Consider the following 24,612-nt stretch of genomic DNA (forward strand, 5'->3'; position numbering starts at 1 on the left):
AGAGGGTTAGAATGAACATAAGAGTGTCATACTGATGTGTCACAGGGCAGAGGCAGAAGGGAGAGTGAGAGGGAAGAGAGATATTGAGGGAAGGGTATGTAAGACGATAGAGATTTTAGAGAAAAGTGTACACTTGCTTTTTAGTATACGTAGGCCAGTGGCAAAAGAGGCAAAGGACTGCAGAATGAACTGAAGGATGAACTGTTGTGTAAGTGTAATAGGAAAAACAGAGTGAGACACCAAAGTGATTTGCATTTTAAAGGATTATTGGCTCCTCAGTCAGAAGGCTGTGCAATATGTGTTTTCATGTACACGCACACACAGACACACAATCTCATTTTTGAAGAAGAAATTAAAATGCAGTCTCTCACTGTGCAAAATTCGCAGCTCCAGCATCAAAGTGCCAGCTCCTTCACGCATGAATCATCTCATAGATAGGAGAATAGCTGATCATTTAGTTTTAATGCCCATTTAACCTGATATCCACTAACTAACATGAGATAACAAAGGGTACTTTCCCCTAAGGCCAATTTGGACTACAGGAGCACATCAGACTTCATTTAGAATATCTTATCTTCGGTGCGTGTTTGTGGTTGAGAGGTTTGGTGGGTGTATGTGTGGAGGAGGAAAATGGAGGCTTGTGGGGGCTGTAATACTGTAAAGGGAACATACAGCATGCAGTAAGGTCTTATACTTTCAGTGGTTGGTGGTTGATAGTGCCAATGTGTAAAAGCTTGTGCACTCATTGCACTAGAGACATCTTGTGGAGCAATCGCGTAAAAGCATTATGTTTCAACCATCAGTGAAGTTTAGAGGAAATTCAATGTTTATCTCAAAATAATTAAAATTGTTCTTCATTATCTTGACTTGAAATATTCAGTGATGACAAATGTTTTCACTTCTTTCATTCAAAAACAATTTTTTTATTAATTAAATTTTATGTTTATATTTATTTATATATAATATTTACGTTTACGTTTATTAAGTTTGTATGGGTAGTCTACCCATAGCCTACTCAATGCCAATAATTAGCTTAGCTAGGCCTGTACGTATTAGAACTAATAGGCCTATAATAATAAAATAATAATTTGTTATAATTATTATTGTTATAAATGTTAGAGATCACAAAATAGCTTTTTTACCTCGTATTGCCAGTTTATTAAGGACCCACCCTCTTAAAAAATGCATGATTGAAAAAGATTAAACGTGTCATTCAAAAAAAACAACTAATAATAAACACAAACAACAAAACCCTATCCATTCAGACTTCATAACAAGGTTTTTTTGTTCTCGAGAAAGTGTCTGATCGCGTTCGTGATTGCATCTCACATTTTGATTGGTAGCCTTCTATTGTGATTGATGAGTGACTGTTGTGCTGGAGGCTGGAATAAATGAGTGAAAGGACGAGGAAACTGATGAATGAATGGAACAAACACACGTCGTGTGCCTACGTCATCAATTCCTCTGCGGAAGGATATTTTCAGTAAGAAGTGTAGTTCCGGGATCTGGTACTACTTCTCAGGATGGAAAGGGAAAACCAATGGGAAAAACCTTAAAGGGTGTAAGGATACGACGTGGCTGCACGTCGCTAGCAGGTGCACAACGCAGGGAAATCACAAATACGAGGCGAATGATGGCATATTCCCCTTTCGAACGATAGGAGACACGTTCGCGACAAACCATAACCTTGTGCTTTTGCTAGAATAATGTCACGGTAAGTTATGCTAGCAGGCCATTGCCCACCGTTGTATGTAACGGTTAGCTCAAAGCGAAAGGTAGCATACTGGCTAATGTTAACAGCTGACAACTCTGAGTAAATGCATAACGTCCATTGGTCTCTGTGAGACGGATGTTAGGAGTTTTATCAATTCGCAGGCATGGTTTATTATCGTATTCCACGTTTTGTGTAGTATAATTTGTATATACACGTGAATGTAGTCGGTCAAATGTGTTTGTATTGAAAATGTAGCGAAGTATTGCTCATTTTTGGTTTGACGTCAGCTGGGGTTTGACGTAACGGCTGAACGTTCTAACATAATGTGTGCACACTTGCATACAAATAACGTTAAGCAGCATACTTTTATAGCACCTTAAGTGATATATTGTCTTTATCGCGCGTTGATCTAACGTTATATGAAAAGCTTTTCACCTACTTTTAAAAAAGAAGATTAAAAGATTAAAAGATGCAGCAATTTACATTAAAACTTAAAAATGTGTTACACCCTAACATGTAGGCTACTGTGTGTGTGTGTTTAACCACGAATACCAAATTGTTGCTATAATGCCTTCTGGATTGGTTCTGAAAGTTAGAGAAAATCCGCTTTGATTAAGAGCTGCACATTGTTATGAAGCTCTTTCCCCTGCAGAACGGTTTTCCGACTTCTAAATTTCCTGAAAAGCGGTGGATTGGGAGGGTTTTCCATTATCTTATTTCCCTGCTCTTGGTGTGTGTGTGTGTGTGTGTGTGTGTGTGTGTGTGTGTGTGTGTGTGTGTGTGTGTGTGTGTGTGTGTGTGTGTGTGTGTGTGTGTGTGTGTGTGTGTGTGTGTGTGTGTGTGTGTGTGTGTGTGTGTGTGTGTGTGTGTGTGTGTGTGTGTGTGTGTGTGTGTGTGTGTAAACAGACAAAAAAACTGCCAAAGAGTACAAATGACTGTTGTATCATTATTCAGCCAAAGCTACTAACTTGGCGGGGCACGAGCCGGTAATTCTGACAAACAGGGCTGTGTATGTGGGCGTATTACATGAGTCACCATTGTTGTGATTACTGTGAGGAACAACTGGAAGAGGTTTTTAGATAGGGGAGGGGGGTGGCGGTAGGGCAACACAAACTCTGTTAACTCTGTTAACAGCGATGTGTTGCCCTGTTGAGCTGCCCTACTGACACCCCCAGATGTAAAGAAAGACAACACACTCACGCTGGCATTCTCTCTCTCTCTCTCTCTCTCTCTCTCTCTCTCTCTCTCTCTCTCTCTCTCTCTCTCTCTCTCTCTCTCTCTCTAGCAGGATGTTACTCTTTGTTTTACTTGCAGCAGGGTGTTGACCAGTGTGTGCAAACACAGGTGAGTACAACCGCACCTCAATAATAGAAAAGATCTTTTTGTGTTCAGAGTAAGATGGGACTCATCCTATTTTAGACCCAGTCAAGTCCTCTGCTAAGTCAACATAAGTTATTTGGTTTCTTCATGCTGTTTTCTGAGAGTTTCATACGATCTGTATTGGGTTATATATATACACACACACACACACTGTGAGATCATATACATTTGTAATGTGTCACATTTTGCAGTCTATATCGTGGTTGCTGTCTCTTCAGTATCTCTGGTTATATTTGGCCATTGTGGGGAATGTTGTAAATTACAGTTGAATGGTAAATAATAACATACAAAATCTAATAATAATAGAACACAAAAAACAAATGTGCTGCAATTTATTTTCGTGTGTGTGTGTGTGTGTGTGTGTGTGTGTGTGTGTGTGTGTGTGTGTGTGTGTGTGTGTGTGTGTGTGTGTGTGTGTGTGTGTGTGTGTGTGTGTGTGTGTGCCCAATGTCTGCAAATTATATTGGTTGGCCTCTGTTCTTGACCAATAAAGTAATATTTATGAATATAAAGTTGTCAATGGCGGATTCTGTTTACTCATCAATCCATTTTTTATTTGTCACAAAAAATTGTACGAGGTACCAAGAGCCCATGGTGGCGTCTTCAATGTTTTTATCAGACCAACCCAAATTATTCAGTACAGCTGCAAAGATTAATCGTTTAGTTGTCAACTCTTACATTAATTGGCAACTATTTTGATAATTGAGTAAATGGTTGATTTATTTTGCATGAAAAAAAAAAACTGATTTCAGCTGCTTAAATGAATATTTTTTTCTAGTTTCTTCACTCCTCTGTGACAGTTGGTGAACTGAATGTCTTTGAGTTGTGGACACAATCAAGACATTAAGGATGTCCTATTGGGCTTTGGAAAACCCTGATTGACACGTTTCACCATTTTCTGACATTGAATAGACTAAACAACCAATGGATTTAATCGTGAAAATAATCAACAGATTAATTGACAATAAAAATAACCGTTCCCCTTTTTTATTCTTTTTCTTTCCTTTTTAATATTTTAAACATTTATGTTCATTTGTAAATTGGTGGCAGTCATGTACAGCTGTCTTTAATTTGAATGTTAGCTGGGTTGCTTTTACAAGCACTCAGGGTTTTTTTTTTTCATCCCACCTCTGCATTTTAGTTTTTTTTTTTTTTTTTTTTTTAATATGCACAATTAAAATAAAAGACAAAAACAATCGTTAGTTGCAGCCCCACCGTTCAGTATACTATCACATAAGACAAAGAACAGCAGCACATCCTCACAATTGACAGGGTGGAAGCAGCAGTTGTTTGGCATTTTTATTTGAAATCTTTTTTTTTTTAACGATTGAATAGTTGCTGATTATATTAGTTGATTTACTAATTGATTAATTAACTTATCATTTCAGGTCTAACCTTTGCTTCCCGCTGCTGCATAATTTTGCATTAACATTGTCAATATGTGCAACAGTTTGCAGGAGGGGGCTCAGTCGTGTTGCTTTTCTTGGCAGGTGATTAAACTGTTTGTGTTCTTGTAAGGGAGTCACTCCAAAATCCGTACTCCCCTGAGCTACACACAGAGCTAGCCTGGAAGTACTGGGCCATCCTCCAAACCTCAAATTGATTTCTCATCTCTCTTAAGTCCTAAATCCCTCTTCAGATGCTGCAAGCCTGCTGCTGGAATGAATCATTTTGGCAGGGTGTTTGCATGCTGGTGAGCCTCTTTTGCAGGTTACGGTTGTTGAGCGGTTATGTCTGCTTGTGTGTGTCTGTGTGTGGTTTATCAGTGCCTATGTTCCAAGATAGTGTCCCTTCTCAGGGTACTTAGTATGAAGGTGAAAGCAAGATGTCATGATCTTTTTATTAGCATCCAAATCCCCTTCCCCTTACTCAGTGGCTTAATTTACATAGTAACTCTACCTCTTGTGCAAATAATTGGTATTGATTATCCAATATCGGGGGGTAATAATCATAGAATAATCATTTGTGATTATTTTGTGTTCAAAACATTTGGATAGCAGAACATTAATTGTGGTATTTTGGATGTACTATTTGGCTCTGATGTGTTTTTATATGCAGCACATGTTTATAACGCTAGTACAATTTTATGAAATGGTCATTTGTGTATAATATAATGTGTTTAGTTAGTCATTCATTTTCAGAAAATCTCAAGTGTTGGCTGACTGATGTGCTTGAGATAGTCCTTCTTTATATGTGGCATAATCGGAACCAAAATTGCCAGGGCCTTGGATGGGTGTAGGGTAGACAGAGCTTTGTTGCCACCATGAGAAGAAATGATGGTAATTGGTTCAGGAGTGCTGTAAATGTTTGTTTTTCCTACTTTCTGTTATTTACTTAATTACTGTTCTAGTATTTTCTTAAATGAGTCATTGGAATTGTAAGGAGACCCTTTTCCATTGGACGGTTTGTCTTACAAGAAAACTATTTTTTAAAGGAGATGAGGCTCTCTCCCAGTATTCTAACAGAATGTTTAATGTTAATTTTGCCTCAGGACCCACTGTTTAAAAATGGAGCACACTAGAGCTGGGACGATATGCTTTTGTTCTAAATTCGATGGGTGCTGATGTGATTTGTATTGCAATTTTCATTTATGATTATTCCCCCACTCCTAGGACACACAGACACACACACACAGACACACACACAGACACACACACAGACACACACACAGACACACACACAGACACACACACAGACACACACACAGACACACACACAGACACACACACACACACACACACACACACACACAGACACAGACAGAGTTAAGTGAGGTAATTAGCCTTTGGTAAGTACAACAGTCATATGGCCAGAAGTAGAGGGACACGATTGTCCCTCTTTCTCTCTCTCTCTGTATCTCTTCCTCTCTCACTTAACTGTATTTGTGTAAAACTTCTGAAACTCTCCTTTGAGTAATGCTTGAAGAAGGAGCAGTGCTTTGTTACAGGATTGTTAGACTTGAGAATGGACTCATTATAAAGGTACATTAACGTAATGTTTATAAAAGAGGAATGATGTTTACAGCAAAAATGCCAATTTAGAGAAGATTCACTGTAATAACTTGAAAATCAATGACCGGAAAAGTGGATGAGACACAAAATGGACTTAATCAGAAGGATTTCAGACATAATCCCTTTGTATGGGTTATTATGTTACTCTGCCTTGGATGGATTGCCACAGCAACTAAGTCAACCATATTAATGCTGACTTGTCCCGAGAGCGGTGCTACATTATGTCTTCCATTCACCCACAGACACATGGAGCACTGATATCTGGAGCACTTTGGGGTTTGGTGTCTTTCTCCAAGACACTTTGTCTTGCTGTTTGGACGATCCTGAATTGAACAACCAACTTTTTCTCTTCCTTCTTTCAGAGTGGGTGCTATCTTCTGACCTTTCTCCAGAGTGACTGTGATATTTGCATATAGAAGCCATCCACTATTACCAACAAAATGTCAGGTAAAGATTTGTATGAATTTGGTGCAAAAAACACTCAATTTGAAGAGGGGTCTCTGTAAATTTGTTTCTGGATGTCAGACTTATTAATGTCCACAAATACACACTAACCTTGGATTGCTAAAATTACATGAATAACATAATCTTTGATTACTATTTACTTTGTATATATTTAGATATCTCATTTGTGGTTCCAACCTGCATTGTTACTGTCAAAATGTCTCTGTAGTATTTGTCATATTTACTGTTTAAGTACCAGTTTTTCTAATTTATGAATCGGTCTCTGTTTTAGGTACCTACACACCAGCCCCTGGTGGGCCGTTCTCTGCTCTCACCCCAAGCATGTGGCCCCAGGACATTTTGGCCAAGTACCATCAAGTGAGGATGTGACTTGATGTGTTGTTTATGTGCAAACCTTCATAAGGTTTTGTGACGTTAAATAGAGAATGATAAGGGTATGACTATTTTGGAACAAGAGCAGAAAATGCAATGGCAAGCTTCTACCTAGGGCAAAAATGCGGGAGCTTTGTCTTGATGTGACACTACATCTGATCTGTTGTTACCTAGTGTTTAAGATGCTTAGAAAAGCTGCTGTGGCCATCTTCAGTTAGTCAACTTTCTTCTACTAATGAAATGCATGTTATGTTTGTCTCTACAGAAAGAGCCCTCAGAACAGCCTGAACTCCAATATGATGAGTTTGGCTTCAAAATGGACACTGAAGGTAGTAATGTGTTCACTCACCTTGACATATGCACAAATATGCCCACTTCTTCTTCATTTTCCACATTTCTCAATCCCAGTCAAAAAACACAAATGGAAATCTTCATATCTGAGCACAGTGGTTGCATTGTGTTCACAATCTGAGTGCATGGGATCTCAAAGCAACTTCTTTATTTCTTGCCTGAGGGAGGGGAAATATGTTTTGTACCACTTTAAACATTAGCTTTTTTGTTCAAGGCCTGTTCTCGTGTAGTGGTTCAGAAGGCGGTTTTCTGTGCTTAAATTATCCAATATTTTGTCTGGCAGCAGTATTTTTCCTGCATTCATCTGGTTGTTGATACATGTCATGTTGGCTGTTATCTTTGCTTAATAGTTAACATGCACACAACAAATGGTCAACTGCTAGGACAGTATATGGCTCCCATTCCGGAAGTTTTATTTTTGGCTTTGTTATTTAACCACTTCACTCTTATCCAGACACCTTTCCCCTTTCGTTCCATGTCCCCATCATGCTTGGTTACAATACAATTGTACTTGCTAGCATTTTGCAATACCTCAGTTCATGAGGTGGAATGGGGTTTACTTATTTATGTTAATATTATGATTACAAAGAACACAAAAATACTGATATATATGACTCTCCTCTCACTCAGACCATGGAAAGCCCAGGTCCTGGCTGGGCGCTGAAGGTTCACCCCAGCGTGAAGACCCCCAGCAGCGATTGCGCTGGCAAGCCCACCTGGAGTTCACCCACAACCACGCGGTGGGTGACCTGACCTGGGAGCTCATTGATCCCGTCCTCCCACGCTCGGAGCGGCTGCGTTCCCTGGTGCTAGGTGGCATACCTCACAGCATGAGGCCACAGGTAGGTAGACTTGCTCAGCATGGGATAACTATTTGTGTCGTTGATTAAAGGTGGTAAACATTGAGATAATATACTGTATAATACTGCTGACGATGGCCAGTCAATTTTTCTGATGTAAGAAAAGAAAAGAGCAGTAAATAAGTTAAACTTGTTGTCACTAGAGTGCTACAGTTGCTTTTTAGTATTTACATTAATCAGATCAAGTCATCGAGTCACAAAACGGCGCTTTTGAAGATGTTTTGTTTGTTTAGCTATGGATGCGTCTGGCTGGAGCACTGCAGAAGAAGAGGACTTCTGAGATTTCTTACAGAGAAATCATTAAGAACAGTTCCAACGATGACACCAGCGCATCTAAACAGGTAAAGCTACTGTACACGTCACCAAACATAATGCAGAATTCCAGAAACGAGCATAGTACTTCTTGAGAACATTCCTCAATAATTGATTAAGGAATAATAGGGAAACAACAACTACTAATAATAGAGGGGGCCTCTATTGGCAGAAATTGAATATAATATTCATAATGTTTTCATTAGTGTAAAATCACCTGAAACTAAGAATTGTTGTGTATTTGTTAACTTAAAATGAGCTCCAGAGAGTGGGTCCTCTTCCACAAAGCCAGCCAGGTTGCACCGCTATGTTTCTACAGTAGTGTACGTTACCTGAAGGCCACCATAGGTTCTCCTACACGCTTGTAAAGGAAGGGGTATTCAGTTAGTTGCAATCTGCAACCTCAGTTCTAGATGCCACAAAATCCTACATGCTGCTTCCTTTTGAATGGATCAAAAAAATCTTTATTGGCATGTTTATACATTTTACAGTTTTGTACTTTGCTACCATAAATTCTGTAAAGCTCCAAAACGCATGAATGAAGCAGCCATTAATCTGCTGTAGACATAGAGGGTAACACATGGTGCCACAGTACAGGGAGGATGCCACAGTCAACATGTTCACAACTACAGATTGAGTAAGAATTTAGGTTTAAGTTTGTTTTGAGGTGGGTGATATCACATGAAGGTGATATTGGTGCATACCCTTTTATAGTAATTTATTTCCTCACTAGGATACTGCTAGATAGACCGATGCAGAAGGTGATGGCGCTATCACTAACATGGTTCTATCCGTTTAATGCTATAAAGTCAGAGATAACTTTAAGTTGAAATAAAAAATACCCTCAAGATACGATCTTGGATAACAGGTGCTCACATTGACAAGGGTGAATGTGAGCCCATTATTAGGTTATGCTTTTCTCTGCCTCCCTTCTCCAACCTCTCCTGCTGTTTTTTGACATCATGATGTGACTGTTCCTTGTTAACCTCTGTCCCTCAGATAGAGAAGGACCTATTGCGGACTATGCCGACCAATGCGTGTTTCTGTAGTCTGACCAGCGTTGGAGTGCCGAGGCTGAGACGGGTACTGAGAGGCCTAGCCTGGCTCTACCCAGACATCGGGTACTGTCAGGGCACTGGCATGGTGAGAACACATAAACTGAACCCCACAAATGGTAAAAATGCACACACACATGTTGAAGCACCTACATCACATATGCATGTTTTGCTCTTTCTTCTTGTCTCCCCCACCAGGTGGTTTCCTGTCTGCTGCTCTTTCTCGAGGAGGAGGATGTGCTATGGATGATGTGCGCACTGATCGAAGACCTCCTTCCTCCATCCTACTTCTCCTCCACTCTGTTGGGCGTCCAAACGGACCAGAGGGTTCTTCGCCAGCTCATTGTTCAGTACCTCCCAGCCCTCGACCGTCTTCTGCAGGAGCATGACATAGGTAAGGATGGGTATGGGTGGATAAGTGTGGTGCATGGAGTCAGAGGGGCTACATGGGCATTCACACTAGATTACCCACCACCTTTCAGCCTTCTGCTGTGCATTAATATTAGTAAGATTGAAATTGACAAATGTTCTCAGTGAAATACATCCTCTGGTGTTTGGAATTAGTATAAACTGTATACAGCATTCAGTAATCCCCTGCTTTTACATCCAGAGATGTCGCTGATCACACTGCATTGGTTCCTCTAATACAATTGGTGTTAGCAATTAGTATAAACTGTATACAGCGTACAGTATGTAATCCCCTCCTTCGTATACATCCAGAGATGTCGCTGATCACACTGCATTGGTTCCTGACATCATTTGCCAGTGTGGTGGACATCCGTCTGCTCCTTAGGATCTGGGACCTGCTCTTCTACCAGGGCTCATTGGTGCTCTTCCAGGTCACGCTGGGCATGCTCAAGATCAAGGTATTTGCACTACACCACCTATTTTCACAAGTCCCTGAATACTCCCTGATACAGTTAATTTTGTGCTGAGATGCTTTAGAGTTATTTTATTGTTTCAGTGTCTGCAGTCACGTGTTTGATTTTCTTGGATAGAAGGTGATGATTGTCATGTTAGAGCAATTAATGCCAACAGACATTATACACCGCTATAGCCAGAAACCATCCCAAGCGAACTGTTGACTCGCTACTCCTACTATTGACAAAAACTGTAAATGTTGAGTATTAGTCCTTGTGAAATTTACCCCTCTACCCCAGGAGGAGGAGCTCGTATCATCAGAGAACTCTGCGTCCATTTTTAATACATTGTCGGACTTGCCAAGCCAGCTGAGAGATGGCCCTGCAGTTCTCGGGGAGGCTATGAGACTAGCAGGGACACTATCCCAGGAAACACTGGAAGCCCACCGGCACAAGCACCTGGCCTATATATTAAATGAACAGACGCAGCTCAACAATGGGAACACAACACTCAACACCAATCTCAACAAGGTCAGTAGTTGGGTAACGTGTCCATTCTTTCTGAGTTTTAATAAACAATTGTTTAAAAAATATAATTTTATGCTGCGTTTGTATGTGTTCAGGTGGTGAGGAGACAGTCCCTGCGCAGGAAGTCCACCCTGAGCTCCCTGCTGTTTGGGGAGGATGAGGCAGAGGCCCTAAAATCCAAGAACATTAAGCAGACAGAGTTGGTGGCAGCCTTGCGAGAGGCCATATCCCGCACTGCAGAGCACTTCCACTGTCTGGACCCACGTCACTCCAGCACTGTTAGTTCACACACTGCAGCACAGGAACAGTGTAGTTTATGTCCTGTCATGGACTATACATCAACTAAAATTAAGGGACGCCTCCCTTAAATTGGTGGCGTGTCGGACTAAAGTCCTAAATGTAATATTGTAATACCATAATGTCATTCAGCAGCACCTTACATTTCCATTTCATTTTAACCTTCTATCTCGTCTCTCAAGGACCTGACTCCTGACTACTCCATGGAGAGCCACCAGCGAGATCATGAAAACTTTCTTGTGGTTTCTCGAAACCGACGGAGACGGGCAAAGGCTTTGCTGGACTTTGAGCGTCATGACGACGATGAACTGGGCTTCAGGAAGAATGACATAATCACTGTGAGTCATGGCTTGCAGAGACGCACGGAAACACAACATTGCTTCTTGTTGTTTTTTCCAACCGTGTACCCATACTGTACATACCCATCTTAAACAGCTGTATCTTTCGCTTTCAGATCATCTCACAGAAGGATGAACACTGTTGGGTTGGAGAGCTCAATGGCCTTAGAGGTGTGTGCTTTTTCTTATGTATCAACACTCACTGTTGCCATCTGGATAATTGATTTTCTACAGTATAATCTGTTTTGCAGGTCAATTGACATACATTTTCTGTGACTCTTTGCAACAGGGTGGTTTCCAGCTAAGTTTGTGGAGATCCTAGATGAAAGAAGCAAAGAGGTATGGAACTAGTTAATTATCATCTTAATAAGGCAAAAGTGTTTCTATGCTGACTTTGATTTTCCCAACGATCCTTTGAATGTTCAATCCATGTGATATTTGTCAGTTTTTATGTGTTTTCTCACATTCATCCAGTATGCTGGTTATTAATTGATAGTGTCCTAAGGAGTGATTTTTTTTTTTTTCCTTTTGTGTCTGTCCCCAGTACTCGTTAGCAGGGGATGACTCTGTGACCGAGGCAGTGACAGACGTGGCCAGGGGCACACTGTGTCCGGCCCTAAAGGCCATCTTTCAGCACGGTCTCAAGAAGTCATCTATACTGGGAGGGCCTTGCCACCCTTGGTTATTTATAGAAGAGGTCGGAGAGCTTTTTTCTTCATTTATTTTTTTTAAATGGCACCACATTGCAGAGTTGTTGTATCAAATTCACCATAGGACTTAAACAGATATGATGTTGATTTTTATCCAGCTCTGTGTCATGGCAGTGTGGACAGTGTGTTTAGATGAACAGTGTTTGGCTTCCCTCTGTGGCACCAGTGCACAGAGCTCCAAGTGGAGGTCTGCCAAGATCCGCCAGATTATGCAAAAAGCACCACCCAGGTCGCCTGATGGCAGACCTCCCTGGGGAGCTTGGTGCGCTGGCACCACAGAGGGAAGCCAAACAATGTTCATCTACAAACCAGCTCTGTGTCATCTTTGTGTGGGTAAAGTATCCCTTTAATTATTCTTTGTCTTTTTGTTTTCTCTCAGGCGGCCAGTAGAGAGGTAGAGAGGGACTTCAACTCTGTCTACTCCAGACTGGTGCTGTGTAAAACCTACAGGTACAACCGTCATTGGGTCTTCATTTGTTTTGTCAAACTTTGAACAACACAAAACATGAACATTTAACATGGCTGTGGTCGATTTTTATATTTACACGTCAGTGTTTTGAGCACTGAGTCATCCCAAACCAGAAGGTGTCCAGAGGCTTGGAAAGTAACGCACCTGGTTTAAAAACAAACAAACTTGGGATCAGAAACAAATGACATGTTTCCCGTCCTTAAGAACCGAAATACGTTTTGGCGGTGGAATAAGGAATCCACTTTCAACTTGTTCTCTTCTGGTATTTTCCAGGCTAGATGAAGACGGGAAAGTACTAACACCAGAGGAGCTGCTATACAGAGTAAGTAATAATTTACTCAATGTGTAAATAACAAAAAAAACTGTATGTTTACTTAGTGTGCAGCTTGATTAAGATTAAAGTTAAGTTGATTAAAGTTAAATATTTTTAATTATTTCATGGACGTGAAATGTTTGTCCCAGCTTCTTATTTTCCCATAGTGTTATTTATTGTCCCATTGTATGTTGTCTGTGGTTTCTGAAACGGTGTCTCACAGACGCCCTGCCCTCTTTAACTGTGCAACAAATTTACCTACGGGTATAAATAAAGTAACCTGAACCCTTCCAACAATATGTACGCTACTTGAAAGTAGTGTTTGTCATGTCTGTAAATTCAACCTGAAGGAAGTAATGAATGTTAGTAGGAAGTGCATGAGCGCCCTCTGTCTGCTCTTCCCAGGCGGTGCAGTCAGTCAACATGAGCCACGATACAGCACACGCTCAGATGGATGTCAAATTTAGGTCACTTGTCTGCGTCGGCCTAAAGTGAGTTCTTATATGAATACACATGCAAAGAATTGAAATCCTCACGGTCGCTCTGTATATTGTAACCGAGAGCACAGAATTAAAAATGTGCAAATCCACAAATTGAGTTGACACACACACCCTCCGGTACCCTTGGTTCTTAATGTGTGTCTGTCCCACCAGTGAGCAGGTGCTGCACCTGTGGTTGGAGGTGTTGTGCTCCAGCATGGCTGCTGTAGAGAAATGGTATCATCCATGGTCATTCCTTCGCAGTCCTGGATGGGTACAGATAAAGTGTGAGCTCAGGTAAGAAACCCTTAACTTTAAAACTACAGCCTGTTTTTGATTCTCTATATATATCTCTGATTTAGAGAATATTAAAATCTCAGAGCATTCAAATTTGTTGACTGTGGACCCTTTGAGCAAACAAACCAGGAATAGGATAAGCTGCTGACAAACTCAGTACTGAATTACTGAAGTTGGCTGGCATTACTTAGTGCACTGCATCGCCACCATCTTCCACATTTACCACACATAATCCAGTCATTTGAAAATATCAGTGAATATCTAAAAAGGGGTTTAAGAACACAAAGGAATTTGTGTATCAAAATGTACACCTAATGACTCATGAAACAAACGATGACTAGTCTACTGTTGTTGCCTCTTCAGGGTCCTATCAAAGTTCGCCTTCAGCCTCTCCCAAGACTGTGAACTACCTGACAAGAAAGAGGTGAGCCAAGGAGATTACCTCAGCATCCCCATATAGAGCAGTAGTAAGCAAGTCTTACTATTCAAAGACGACAGTATTCAGGGGAACAAAACGTTCGGACTTTATGCTGTTTCAGAAATCCACTATTCTGAAAGCCGAAGTTATCGATGTGCTGGTTCAGCATCACCTCTTTAGTTGGGACCTCTAGGTAACATGTCACATACGAGACTGTAGATGCTTTGGTATAGTTATTAGTTACTAGTTTACTTATCTGCTGATTTAAGACTATTACCCCATCCCACAAATCAACTTATTCACTCTTCACCCAAATGTACGTACCTTTTTTTTTTTTTTTTCATTTGATCTTTTAAAAGCAGGCTTTTGCATCATAAGCTGCATTCTTTCAAAGTTGACGATTGGAGTTTGGTCATTAGTCTAATATAATTGAACTGCCCTCTCTGGTGTAGTGTTGATTTTGTCTTTAGGTGAAATTGTTCCACATTTCTTTCCTTTTTTCCAGGAGAAGGAGCAGAGACCACTGAAAGAGGGAGTGCAGGATATGTTGGTGAAACATCATCTCTTCAGCTGGGACATTGATGGCTAGACGCACAGCAAAACATGGCTGAATCCTACTCTTTCCTGCGTGTTTGTGTATATTTGATGTCTCTTTACATGTTTCTTACGGACGGTCAATTATAAATTAGACTGCGTCGTCTGCTACAGTAAACGACTACTTCACAGACTATCTGTCACGTCGCCTTTCAGCATTGGACAAAGGTTGACCAGTTTGTATATGTGCTGAAGCATGTGTGCATTAAGGTGCATATGTTGTTTTAATTCAGCCCCACTACATGGTGTAAACTACATATACTAGTAAACCCTCTTCAGTACAGAATAGTCTGTACCCATGGGACTGGAGCGCTCAGCGCGTCCAAACAGTTAAGTATTTCTTCAGCACTCAATGCTCTGGCCATTCAGCTTTTCCTAGCTAACGGAGTGCATGTGTATGTGCAGGAGTGAGACATTCGCTCAATTGTCTCACGTCAGCTGTGTTTGTAAAATACACCAGCACGTCATCACCAAGACAGACCCTGGGCCTTTTAACATGGTCCGAAATGCCACATTACCCTGTAAATTCCCAAATATTAAGACCAAAACGCAACATTCCTAAACACGGAGCTGTGAAGTTACAAACTCTTTTTTGAGAGGAATGCTTACGTACCTCACTGTCATGAATTCCACAAAATATTTCATTAAATACTAATGTTGCACATGCCAAGTAAAGCCTTTTCAAAATTGTAATACAAGACTATGGGTATGTGTGCTACCTTAACAGTGGTAGTGAACTGTCTCCACTTGTATGACAATAAAGATAAATACTTTTTTTGTGTTACAATATAAAGTAACATTTAGTTACATATAACTTGTAATGTTTTTGTATATAAAGTAAACCTATTTTGCTTGTGACTAAATGTACCCTTGTAGGTTAAAACAATTCAACATAGAACTCTATCATTCTTACTCTTATTTCCAAACCGACCTTTAGTTCTGACTTAAAGCTGCACATACATCAGAAAACGGGGAATTATCTGTTTTATTTATTCAAATTTTGACCATTCTTGATAATGGTAGACTGTAAAGTAATGGACTCGAGCAGGTTGATATGATAATTCAAGTTTTGAGATTTTTTTTTTTTTTTGTTCATCAAAAATATACTTTTTTTTTTTTTTCTAGTTTTTGGATACTTTGCTGATAACAAAGATTTTGTTGTATTGGTTTTTATTCCTGCCAAGCTTATTGGGTCTTGCAGATGATGCGCTTGATATTTTTTTGAATTCTAGTGTTCTAACTGTAACTTCCCCGTGTGCAGACATTTCACAATTGTAGCTATTTCAGCCTGTGTAAATCACATGATATTGATTATCAAACCTTTACAATCAAAAACACAAGAATACTCTGCTGTCCGGTGTCTACTCAAAGACGATCCAGCCCGCTGTTGCCACTTTCTATCTGTAACACATGGAACTGATACGACTACACACCACTCCTAAGCTTAAATGAGTTGCAGTGCGTTGGAGAAAAAGAACATGATAAACATTGAAAACCCCATCTGTTTTCCTGTTAAATTATTCCAAGTTAAAAAATATATATTTTTTGCTCTACCAAATGCATAGTATTAAGATGTTTGTCATTTGAGAAAAGCTCACATAGAAAAATAAACGCTGTTTAAAAGTTCAGTAAAGCCTGTTTATTAATGGTCAGTTTTCTTAGCTGCAAAGTGTTTAAAATGTCACAACATGTTAACCGCAACAGGCCATAACGCATGGGGTACTAGAGTTACGAGTAGCACTGCAATTACTGCATGTCTTATAATCATCATGAGCAACTTTGAGTGACAAGATTATGTGTTGTATTTGTTTGTACTGACACTATTTGTATAAGGATTGTAACATGGCCGACACTGCTAGATACTGCTGAATCTAAGCATGCAAGTGAGAGTAGGTTGAACAATCGATGACCATCAGTGAACCTTCTGCATATATGCCAAATAAATAACTTGACAATTATAAAATGTAACCGCTTATTTCCATATATCTAGAATTTGAAATCACTATGTGCCCTCTGCTACATTCATTTATGATTTGCATACATTTTGTACAATGGCATCTTTTCAATCAGAGCACGACTAACAGCTAATTTACATAATGCAGTATAAATAGGTACATGAATTGTTTTTCATTGCAAATACACAGGGAATGCATGGCGGAGTTTCACGTTATAGCTGCTCATATTGGTACGGGACCTTTGTTTTCGGTCTAGCCTCCCTCCCTTTTACTGACATTGAGCCAGAGGATTGAATTGTAGATTTCACAGACACATAAAATATGGATAAAATTAAATAAATCCTCATCCTGAGTGAGGCTAACCTAAAAAAAACACACTGCTTTCCAACACCAAAACAATTAAAAATAGTAAAGGCAGCTGATGTTAAAATGCATTAAAGGGTGTATGCCTTTTGGTTTGGGACATACCCCTTTGTGTTCCCTTTTGAAAAAAAATTAAAACTATGGGACCTGGTGCAAAAAGGCAAGGAGTGATAAGACTAAGGAGAGTGTCTTGCTCCAAACATATGTGTCCTTCATGGTTTGTGGAATGAGAGCACTTAGTGGAGTGATAGTAGGAGAGAGGGAGTGTGGTGGGGGGGGTGTTACAAGGGGCAAGAGGGCAGTTCAGGAGCCTCCTATTCCTGATGAGGAGGGAGCTGCTGTGGAGTTGGTGCTGCTGTTCTGGCCTTTTCCTTTGTGCCTCTGGCCACCCCTTCTTCTTCCACCTCCTCCAGACTTTGGCTGCAAGGGAGAGATAACCACAACACTTGATACTGTAAGGCACCTCCAAGTCCAAGTGCATTTGAACTAGTTGATACGGAAAGTGGTAATATTAGGAAAGATATGAAAAGAACGTGAGTGGAAAACACTCACTTGTTTCCTGAAAATGTATCAAGAAACAAGATCACCGGGTTATGAGCTGAACCATCTCGCTTACACAATCTTCCCTTTTCAGGTTCTCCGCTGTTGTTTCATTTTTATTTGAACAATTTTACCTTGTTCTCTTTGTTGCCCTCCTTTATCTGAGGGTCTTCGTCTCCCTCTCCCTTTAGGAAGCCAGCCACGCAAGCAAAGAAGGGGGGAGAGAGTAAGGAGGAGTGATGTGGCATGACACAGTTAAAGTTTAGGATGAAATAGGACAAAATCAAAGCAGAAGAAACAAATGGGAGGACACAGAGCAGGTAACAAGTTACAAAAGGGTTTGGCCAAGTACACAGTAAAAAGGCAGCAAATCCAATGAAACACAAGATCACTACCACACTAAAAAATAAAAAAAACACCTATAGTAACATTTTTATTGACTTGTCTCACCGGTTGTGTCACGTTCGGGATGTTTGCTGACTGTGCTATCGTTGCTACATCATCACTGGCTGCCGTGGTGCCGTCCTCTTTTCTCAGCGGTGCCTTCTTTGTAGACTGCATTTTGATTTGTGGAGGTTTGGAATTTGATGGTAGATTATTGGTGGATTGCAAAAGCTGAAAATAATGTGAGACAGTATTTGAGTCTCAAAAAGATTTAAAAAAAATCTGTCCTGTCATGACTTTAAAAAAAAAATTCTACAGATCTCAGCCTGAAGCCCTATCTGAATAGGATATGTTTCACAGGGGAGAAGGTAACGTAAATATCAACAAGCCATGTGTTTATTTAAATCCTTTACTACAATTATTAGACTAACTTCTACAAATGTTTTTTTTCTTCTTGTCTTTTACCTACTCTTAAATGCCTAATGAGAATAACGTATGGTTATAGTAGTCCGTGCAAATTGTAATTCTTGGTTGTAATGAATTATCATAGGAATGGAATCCACTATTTTCTGCTCTTACCCTGTGGGAACTGGCCATCAGCATTACAGATATTGTCCTGAAAAAGTTCCCATTTAATAAATCGGGCTTTAGGTACTGGCACATCATTGTAATGGGAAAAATACATATCTTTGAACTTTGATTTTGTCAGTACTGCGGCCCTACCGCTCATTGTGTAAGTCATTTCTCAGTGTAAGCACAAGTCCTTGATCTTCCAGAAGGCTGCGTTACCTTGGTGATGGTACCCACAGCCTTGGTGCGTCCCTCCCTGAACACCAGCCTCTGGTCGCAGTGCAGGTACTCCGGGGTTTTGATGAAGCGGAAGTGGACTGAAGCCTTGTCCCCTGTCCGTAAGCAGTCTTTGTTCATAGACAAGATGGTGGCTGTCTGCCTTATGCTGCCACAGTGGACTGAAAGGTGATTGGATAGAGGAAAAGAAAAAGAGATGAGAGAAAATTAGTTCATGAGTATTACAAAAGGCAACAAGGAGCCACTAAAAGACGCGCATGCACTTATTGTTAAGTGTCTGTGAGAGCAGTATTTGTCAGTGGTGAGACACTGCGCTGTACTTCTATTAAACGTAATCACTGTGTACAACCCTTGAGAAAATGATGTAGTACAAACTATCCATTATTTCAACAAAGCAGCATTTAAGAAATGTTAAATGCTATTTGGAAAGTTGGCTACAAATCTTCAAGGCACTCGAATGTGCAGTCGATAACACAAAGCTGCTGCGGAAACCCACAGAACATGCACTTTTGTCGCAACTCCTTGACACTTTTCCGCATCATTGTTACCCACCCATGGCCTGGTATCTGGGGGATATCGTAGTGGGATGATGCAGTACCAGGATCTCAGCCTCAAACTCCCAAGTGGCCTGTGGGCACAGCCTTGGGGAAACCATCACCATGCCTTTCCTTATGGACGAACGCTTGATCTTTACAAAGAGGTGAAGATGACAGAACACTGTTGTCATCAGTTCTCTAGATCATATCTCAAGATCAGATCTATTAGATCAGTGGAGTGTGATAAGAAAGATGGAAGAAATGAGGGTAAGAACCATACATGTGACCATGGCGATACAGAACCTTCCCCAAAAACACAAATACAGCACACGGTTTGAGCAGCCAGTTAATTAATCCATCATAACAAAAACATGCAGTCCCAAACTTCCCCCCCCTAGAGGCTGCTGTGGGAGATTTTTCTCCCCCTACCTTTTTGAGAGCAAATGAGGCAGTCTGGCCACCTCGAACCTCCTTCACGGGCATTCTTTTGCGGTGGATTGATTTAACGGCAATGGGGATGAAGCTGCCCAAGGGGTCCGGCCCTAGTAGCATTGTATCATTCAGACGTATGAGTCCACGTAAAGTAGTTCCTGACACCACTGTTCCCACTCCCTGAGACATTAAACAGAACACAAGCAGTGGTTTAGATAGCATTAGCATTGGTGCTGTTCTGTATGATGTGTGAGGTTTGTACCTGTAGCATGATATACCTCACTTATATACAGTCCTTCCAGATAAATGCGGAGTTTTTTTGTGGTTGTTGGGGGCAAAAATCCTTGATTATGAGGCACGTTTTCTTAAAAAATGTGATGGAATATGCGGGATATTTATGCAATTTTATGCGATGAAATTGCGGGAACTTGCAAAAACTGCGGTTTGATGAAAAAGGGAAAAAAAGTGATTCCCCCACACCATGCTTTCGATGATGTTCACGTCGTCTAATTCCGTCACTTCATAACGTTCCCATGGTAGCGGGAAAATGGCTGCTCTTGTGTGAAGTAAACTCAACATTTTTCAACTTTCTGCTAAGATATATATGCTAAGATATATGTGACTTTTTTGCAACGAAAATGCGGGGATTATGAAATCATGCAAGCCCCGCATATTTTGCGCGGAAATCGGCAATTTATGCGGCGAAAGTGCGCCGTGTTTGAAAAAATGCGGCCCCCGCATAAATAAGCGGACTTTGGCTGATTATGCGATGACTTATGCGATCGCATTATCGCGTTTTTCTGGAGGGACTGGATATAATGCGCACAGTGAAATGCATTTAGTGATATGTCACTGGTCAGAGTACCGGTACGGAGTAGGTGTCGTCTATCTGAAACTCAGCGGGCTGGTCGTCACGGTAGGAGGTCCTGGAGGAGAGCAGGTTGAGAAACATCTTGAGCAGGTCCATGTTCTCTCCGGTCACATTGGAGATCTGAAAGATGGGACACATCCTGGGGGGGCACAACACACACGGGTTACAGAGGATCATTTTCATTCCTACTCTGAATCTGGCTGGGACAAGGCTTTGTACCTCTCCGAACTGAAGTTTGACGCCGTGACTATGACGTCGTCCTTGTTCTGTACCAGGACAGGGATCTTCCTACAGCCGGGGGACTTCAGTAACCTCTGGAGCAGCTTCAATGTCTCTGTTAGGAGCAAAGCAAGACCACAAGAACTATAGCACATAGCCTGATAATGAGCAGCCTGGTCCTACCAGACTCTGGTACATTTCATTTGTACAGAGAATCTGCCCACTCTCCATTGACTTCCTGGAAGGCGGGTACTCTGTTGAAGTTTAAAACTATTGGATCTGCCCACAGCCACTCTGGATCTGCCATAACCAATCGCTAATGTTTGGTCGTGACGTCGGCTTAGCATCGCTAGCGTTCGCCTTAGCCAACTCCTTCACCGCTAACGGAGCGAGCTGGAAACTCAAACTCTTCCCGAACCCCGTGGGGAGGAGGGCCATGACATCATGGCCACCAATAAAACTCAGCAAAGATGGTTCCTGCAGCGTTGCCACAATGGACCGCATCTTTCTCCGCCGCCGTTACGTAACTACAACTCAAACTAGCGCACGTCACGGCCTCAACGTCATCGTTCTCAGCCACTCCCTCCGTTCGCTGATTGGACCGCCAAATATTTGGTCGGAGAAAACCCAAGAATATACCGCAAACCCAGATGGAGTAGTGAAGGAAAATGAAAATTGAGCGGAAGCACGTAGAAGGGCGGAGCCAGGCTAGATAATGAGCATAGCACAATACGTTTTTAATGTCCGGTTTTGCTGTGCAGTCAGACTGAATGTAAAATTAGAAATTAAACACATCAACACATGGTGTAGGAAAAGATAACAGCCTACCGACACATACTTACTAAGCTCTTCCTATTGCTACATTGTGTTTTCAAATGTAAGCGAGAAGTATAGTTTGAGTTATAAAAGGGACTCCACAGGACTGACCTTGCAGGATGTTGGCTGGACACATGTCTATCTTGGTTACCACTACAAACACAGGCACATTCAGGGCTAGGGCTAGGCCCAGGTGCTCTTTGGTCATCCCTACGATACCTGCATTACTGCCCACCTGGCGAGGCAGGGAGAGAGAAAAATGAAAGAAGAAAAAAAAGAAAGAGGGGGGGGGAAAGCATTTATTGTACATTTGGACACTAACAATCATTTCACATTTGGGTAAGTAGTAAAACTGGTTTAATTCAAAGTTTGAATGTTTCACTACATAGATAGACGTATAAATAAATATAGATAAAAACAATACATGCAGGCAGATATTTTGAGTTTTTTTAAATATATGGCACCCATTAGGGGTGTGACAAGACACTCTGCTCACGAGACGAGACACGAGATTGGGGTCACGAGAACGAGACGAGATTTTAACACTAATTTAAAGAAAACTTCAGTTAAGAAGTATGACTGGAAAAATAGTCTTTACTCAGAGAACCAAGGTTACAACGTAACCAAGCGTTTCATTGCAGCAGTAAACAAGGAAGTAGGAAGTAGCTGCTCTTGGATTGGTTTATGACCATTTTAAGACGAGGGGAGAACATTTCTCTTTGTTTAATATTGAAGTTAAAGTAAGTTTTGCTTTCTACTTTCGACTCATTTGAAAAAAGACAAGCGAAAGAGAGCGATCTGCCCGGGTCAGCGCCACACTGAACAGTCCGTGTATGTGTGTCGGGCACGAGTGAGAGAGAGAGAGAGAGAGAGAGAGAGAGAGAGAGAGAAAAGCAGTCGTACCCTCTAAAGTTCTAACGCTGGGGTTTTACAGACAGCTTTTTACAACTGCAACTCCTCTACCGCTCTGCATAAGTGAACTCAGAGTCAACTTTGGCGACCGGGCAGGGGATCTTCTATGCTAATTTAGAGGTCCAAGACTCAGACTCGTCTTCAAAGCCAGATGTATTATAAGCAGGGGCGATTCTAGTTGCTTACGTTTCAATTTGGGTTCTAATCTGTGCCATGAAATTACCAACTTCTTCTCTGGGGACTACCAACGTTAAACTTCACAAACGCACTCCTGCTCTACCTCTGACAGATTAGACAGAGACTCAGCCAAAGGCGGGAGTCTGGCACAACCACCTCCGATTGGCCGAAATTACGTTTCTGTTAACCCTTTCCTTGACTGGGTTCCAGGTGCATGGCATCGGCGACAGCGACACAGGATATTAAACCTATTTCTAGCCCTTTGAACCTGTAATTGTTTGCCCTCTGTCACTAACAGACAAGTTCACAAACTCTCACTTGAAGTACCAAAATTGTTTGAAGTACCAATTTTTTTTATTGTCATTTTTAGGGGGGCTTGAGATGAAATTTGGCTTGAGCCCCCCCTAAAAAAGGGGTCTAAAATCGCTCATGATTATAAGACCAACCAGGTTAGACTCCATCTACTAGCTGCTGCTCTGCACTTGTGACCAATATCGCGAGACAATTTTTACCTCGATGAGAAGTCTCGTCACATTTTAATCTCCCTTGGACGAGATCTCGTCACACCTCTAGCAAGCCATTCATCATATCTACCAGCATAATGCCAATTTCCTAATTGGCCACACACACACACAAAAAAACTTCTGAACCCCCCTTCTCACCATGAGCATGCAGAAGTCAGGCAGGTGTCCGGTCATCCCAAACACGGTGGTCTTGAGGTATTTCTCATGGCCAGCCAGGTCAATGAAGGTTATCACCTTGGAGGACTTCTCACAGATTTTGGTCCAGTCCAGGCTTCCTCCATGACTATCTGGTTTGTTCACCACCTAGTGGCATTGTTAAATCCACATCATTCAGCACCACTCATACAGTAAGCATGTTGCCATTTCCCCATCTCTCTCGTGGATGTTGCCAGTTTCTGAGGGAGGCTGCCAAGTACTATAAAAGGTTGTTTTAACCCTCTAAATCAGTGGTTCTCAACCTGGGGGTTGGGACCCCCAAGGGGGGGTCGCAAGATAATTTCTGGGGGTCGCCAGATGGTTGGGGAGGGGGAAAAAAAGACATATTTTAAGCTGGGGAATGGTTTTTACATTAATGTGTGAAGTTTGGTTCATTTCATGAGCTTCATTTGTAAATCAGGAGACTCTAAAACACAGAAAGGGTGCTGTTCTGGGTGGGTCAGGGGGAGAGAAAAAGTCACAAACACATCAAAAATACACAGAGCCTGGAGCACATTGGACGAGGCTAGGTGCTAGCTGCTAAAACTTAAAGTTAACTGTCATTAAGAGCATTCACAAAATTCACTCAAAATCAGCAGGGGGAGGTGCGTGAAAACAGCGGTTCACACCGGTTTGCAGCTCTCTTTCTCGTCGTCGTGGGGGTTGCAAACACCAACCTCATTATTCGGAGAGGGGGGGGGGTCGCGGTCGCAACTCCAAAAGGTTGAGAACCACTGGTGTAAATAACTGGTGAATAGCCCCTGAGCAAGAGTACCTAATCTCCAACTTAATAATGCATTTATGGTGCCACACATGCTACATTAGCTGGTGGTGCGCTTGGATCACTCTACATTCACCTCTCTTTTTCTGGATGCCATCCTCTGCATTCCCATGCCTCTGCTCCTACACTTCTTGTTCCGATAAACCGGCTTCACTTCTCTAGGTACTGTCCATATTTCCTTCAGAATATCAACGCATTTGAAAACATCAAAAAACTCAATCATTTAAACTATAATTCTAATGCTTTAACAACTATTCTTTCATAAGCTTCCCTGCTC

General features: G+C 41.3%; 2 protein-coding genes across 4 annotated transcripts in view; one reads left to right on the forward strand and one right to left on the reverse strand.

Moving 5' to 3' along the window:
* The first annotated feature begins 1,524 nt into the window (after positions 1-1,524).
* Positions 1,525-16,781, forward strand: sgsm3 (small G protein signaling modulator 3). 3 transcript variants are annotated; one of them, XM_039824224.1, is made up of 22 exons: positions 1,525-1,714; positions 3,000-3,058; positions 6,468-6,552; positions 6,842-6,927; positions 7,208-7,271; positions 7,924-8,135; positions 8,387-8,494; positions 9,465-9,608; positions 9,719-9,914; positions 10,241-10,386; positions 10,681-10,911; positions 11,004-11,186; positions 11,388-11,543; positions 11,660-11,714; positions 11,833-11,882; positions 12,088-12,240; positions 12,633-12,703; positions 12,996-13,044; positions 13,441-13,526; positions 13,689-13,811; positions 14,175-14,235; positions 14,735-16,781. In XM_039824224.1, exons 3-22 carry the CDS (start codon positions 6,546-6,548, stop codon positions 14,816-14,818), a joined length of 2,265 nt encoding a protein of 754 aa, XP_039680158.1. In that variant the 5' UTR covers positions 1,525-1,714; positions 3,000-3,058; positions 6,468-6,545; the 3' UTR covers positions 14,819-16,781. The 3 variants fall into 3 exon arrangements, with proteins under 3 accessions (XP_039680158.1, XP_039680157.1, XP_039680159.1); XM_039824223.1 differs by having other exon boundaries at positions 3,003-3,058; XM_039824225.1 differs by lacking the exon at positions 3,000-3,058.
* The window catches only part of gtpbp1 (GTP binding protein 1), a 37,976-nt gene continuing 29,803 nt past the window's right edge, over positions 16,440-24,612 (reverse strand). The window contains 10 exon segments of the mRNA XM_039824227.1: positions 16,440-17,561; positions 17,816-17,866; positions 18,132-18,296; positions 18,855-19,033; positions 19,425-19,560; positions 19,838-20,020; positions 20,706-20,850; positions 20,931-21,045; positions 21,858-21,981; positions 23,498-23,662. Of these exon segments, the coding sequence (XP_039680161.1) occupies positions 17,445-17,561; positions 17,816-17,866; positions 18,132-18,296; positions 18,855-19,033; positions 19,425-19,560; positions 19,838-20,020; positions 20,706-20,850; positions 20,931-21,045; positions 21,858-21,981; positions 23,498-23,662 (1,380 nt within the window). The 3' untranslated portion in view covers positions 16,440-17,444.

Source organism: Perca fluviatilis, chromosome 15 (assembly GCF_010015445.1).
Source record: "Perca fluviatilis chromosome 15, GENO_Pfluv_1.0, whole genome shotgun sequence".
Lineage (NCBI taxonomy): Eukaryota > Metazoa > Chordata > Actinopteri > Perciformes > Percidae > Perca > Perca fluviatilis.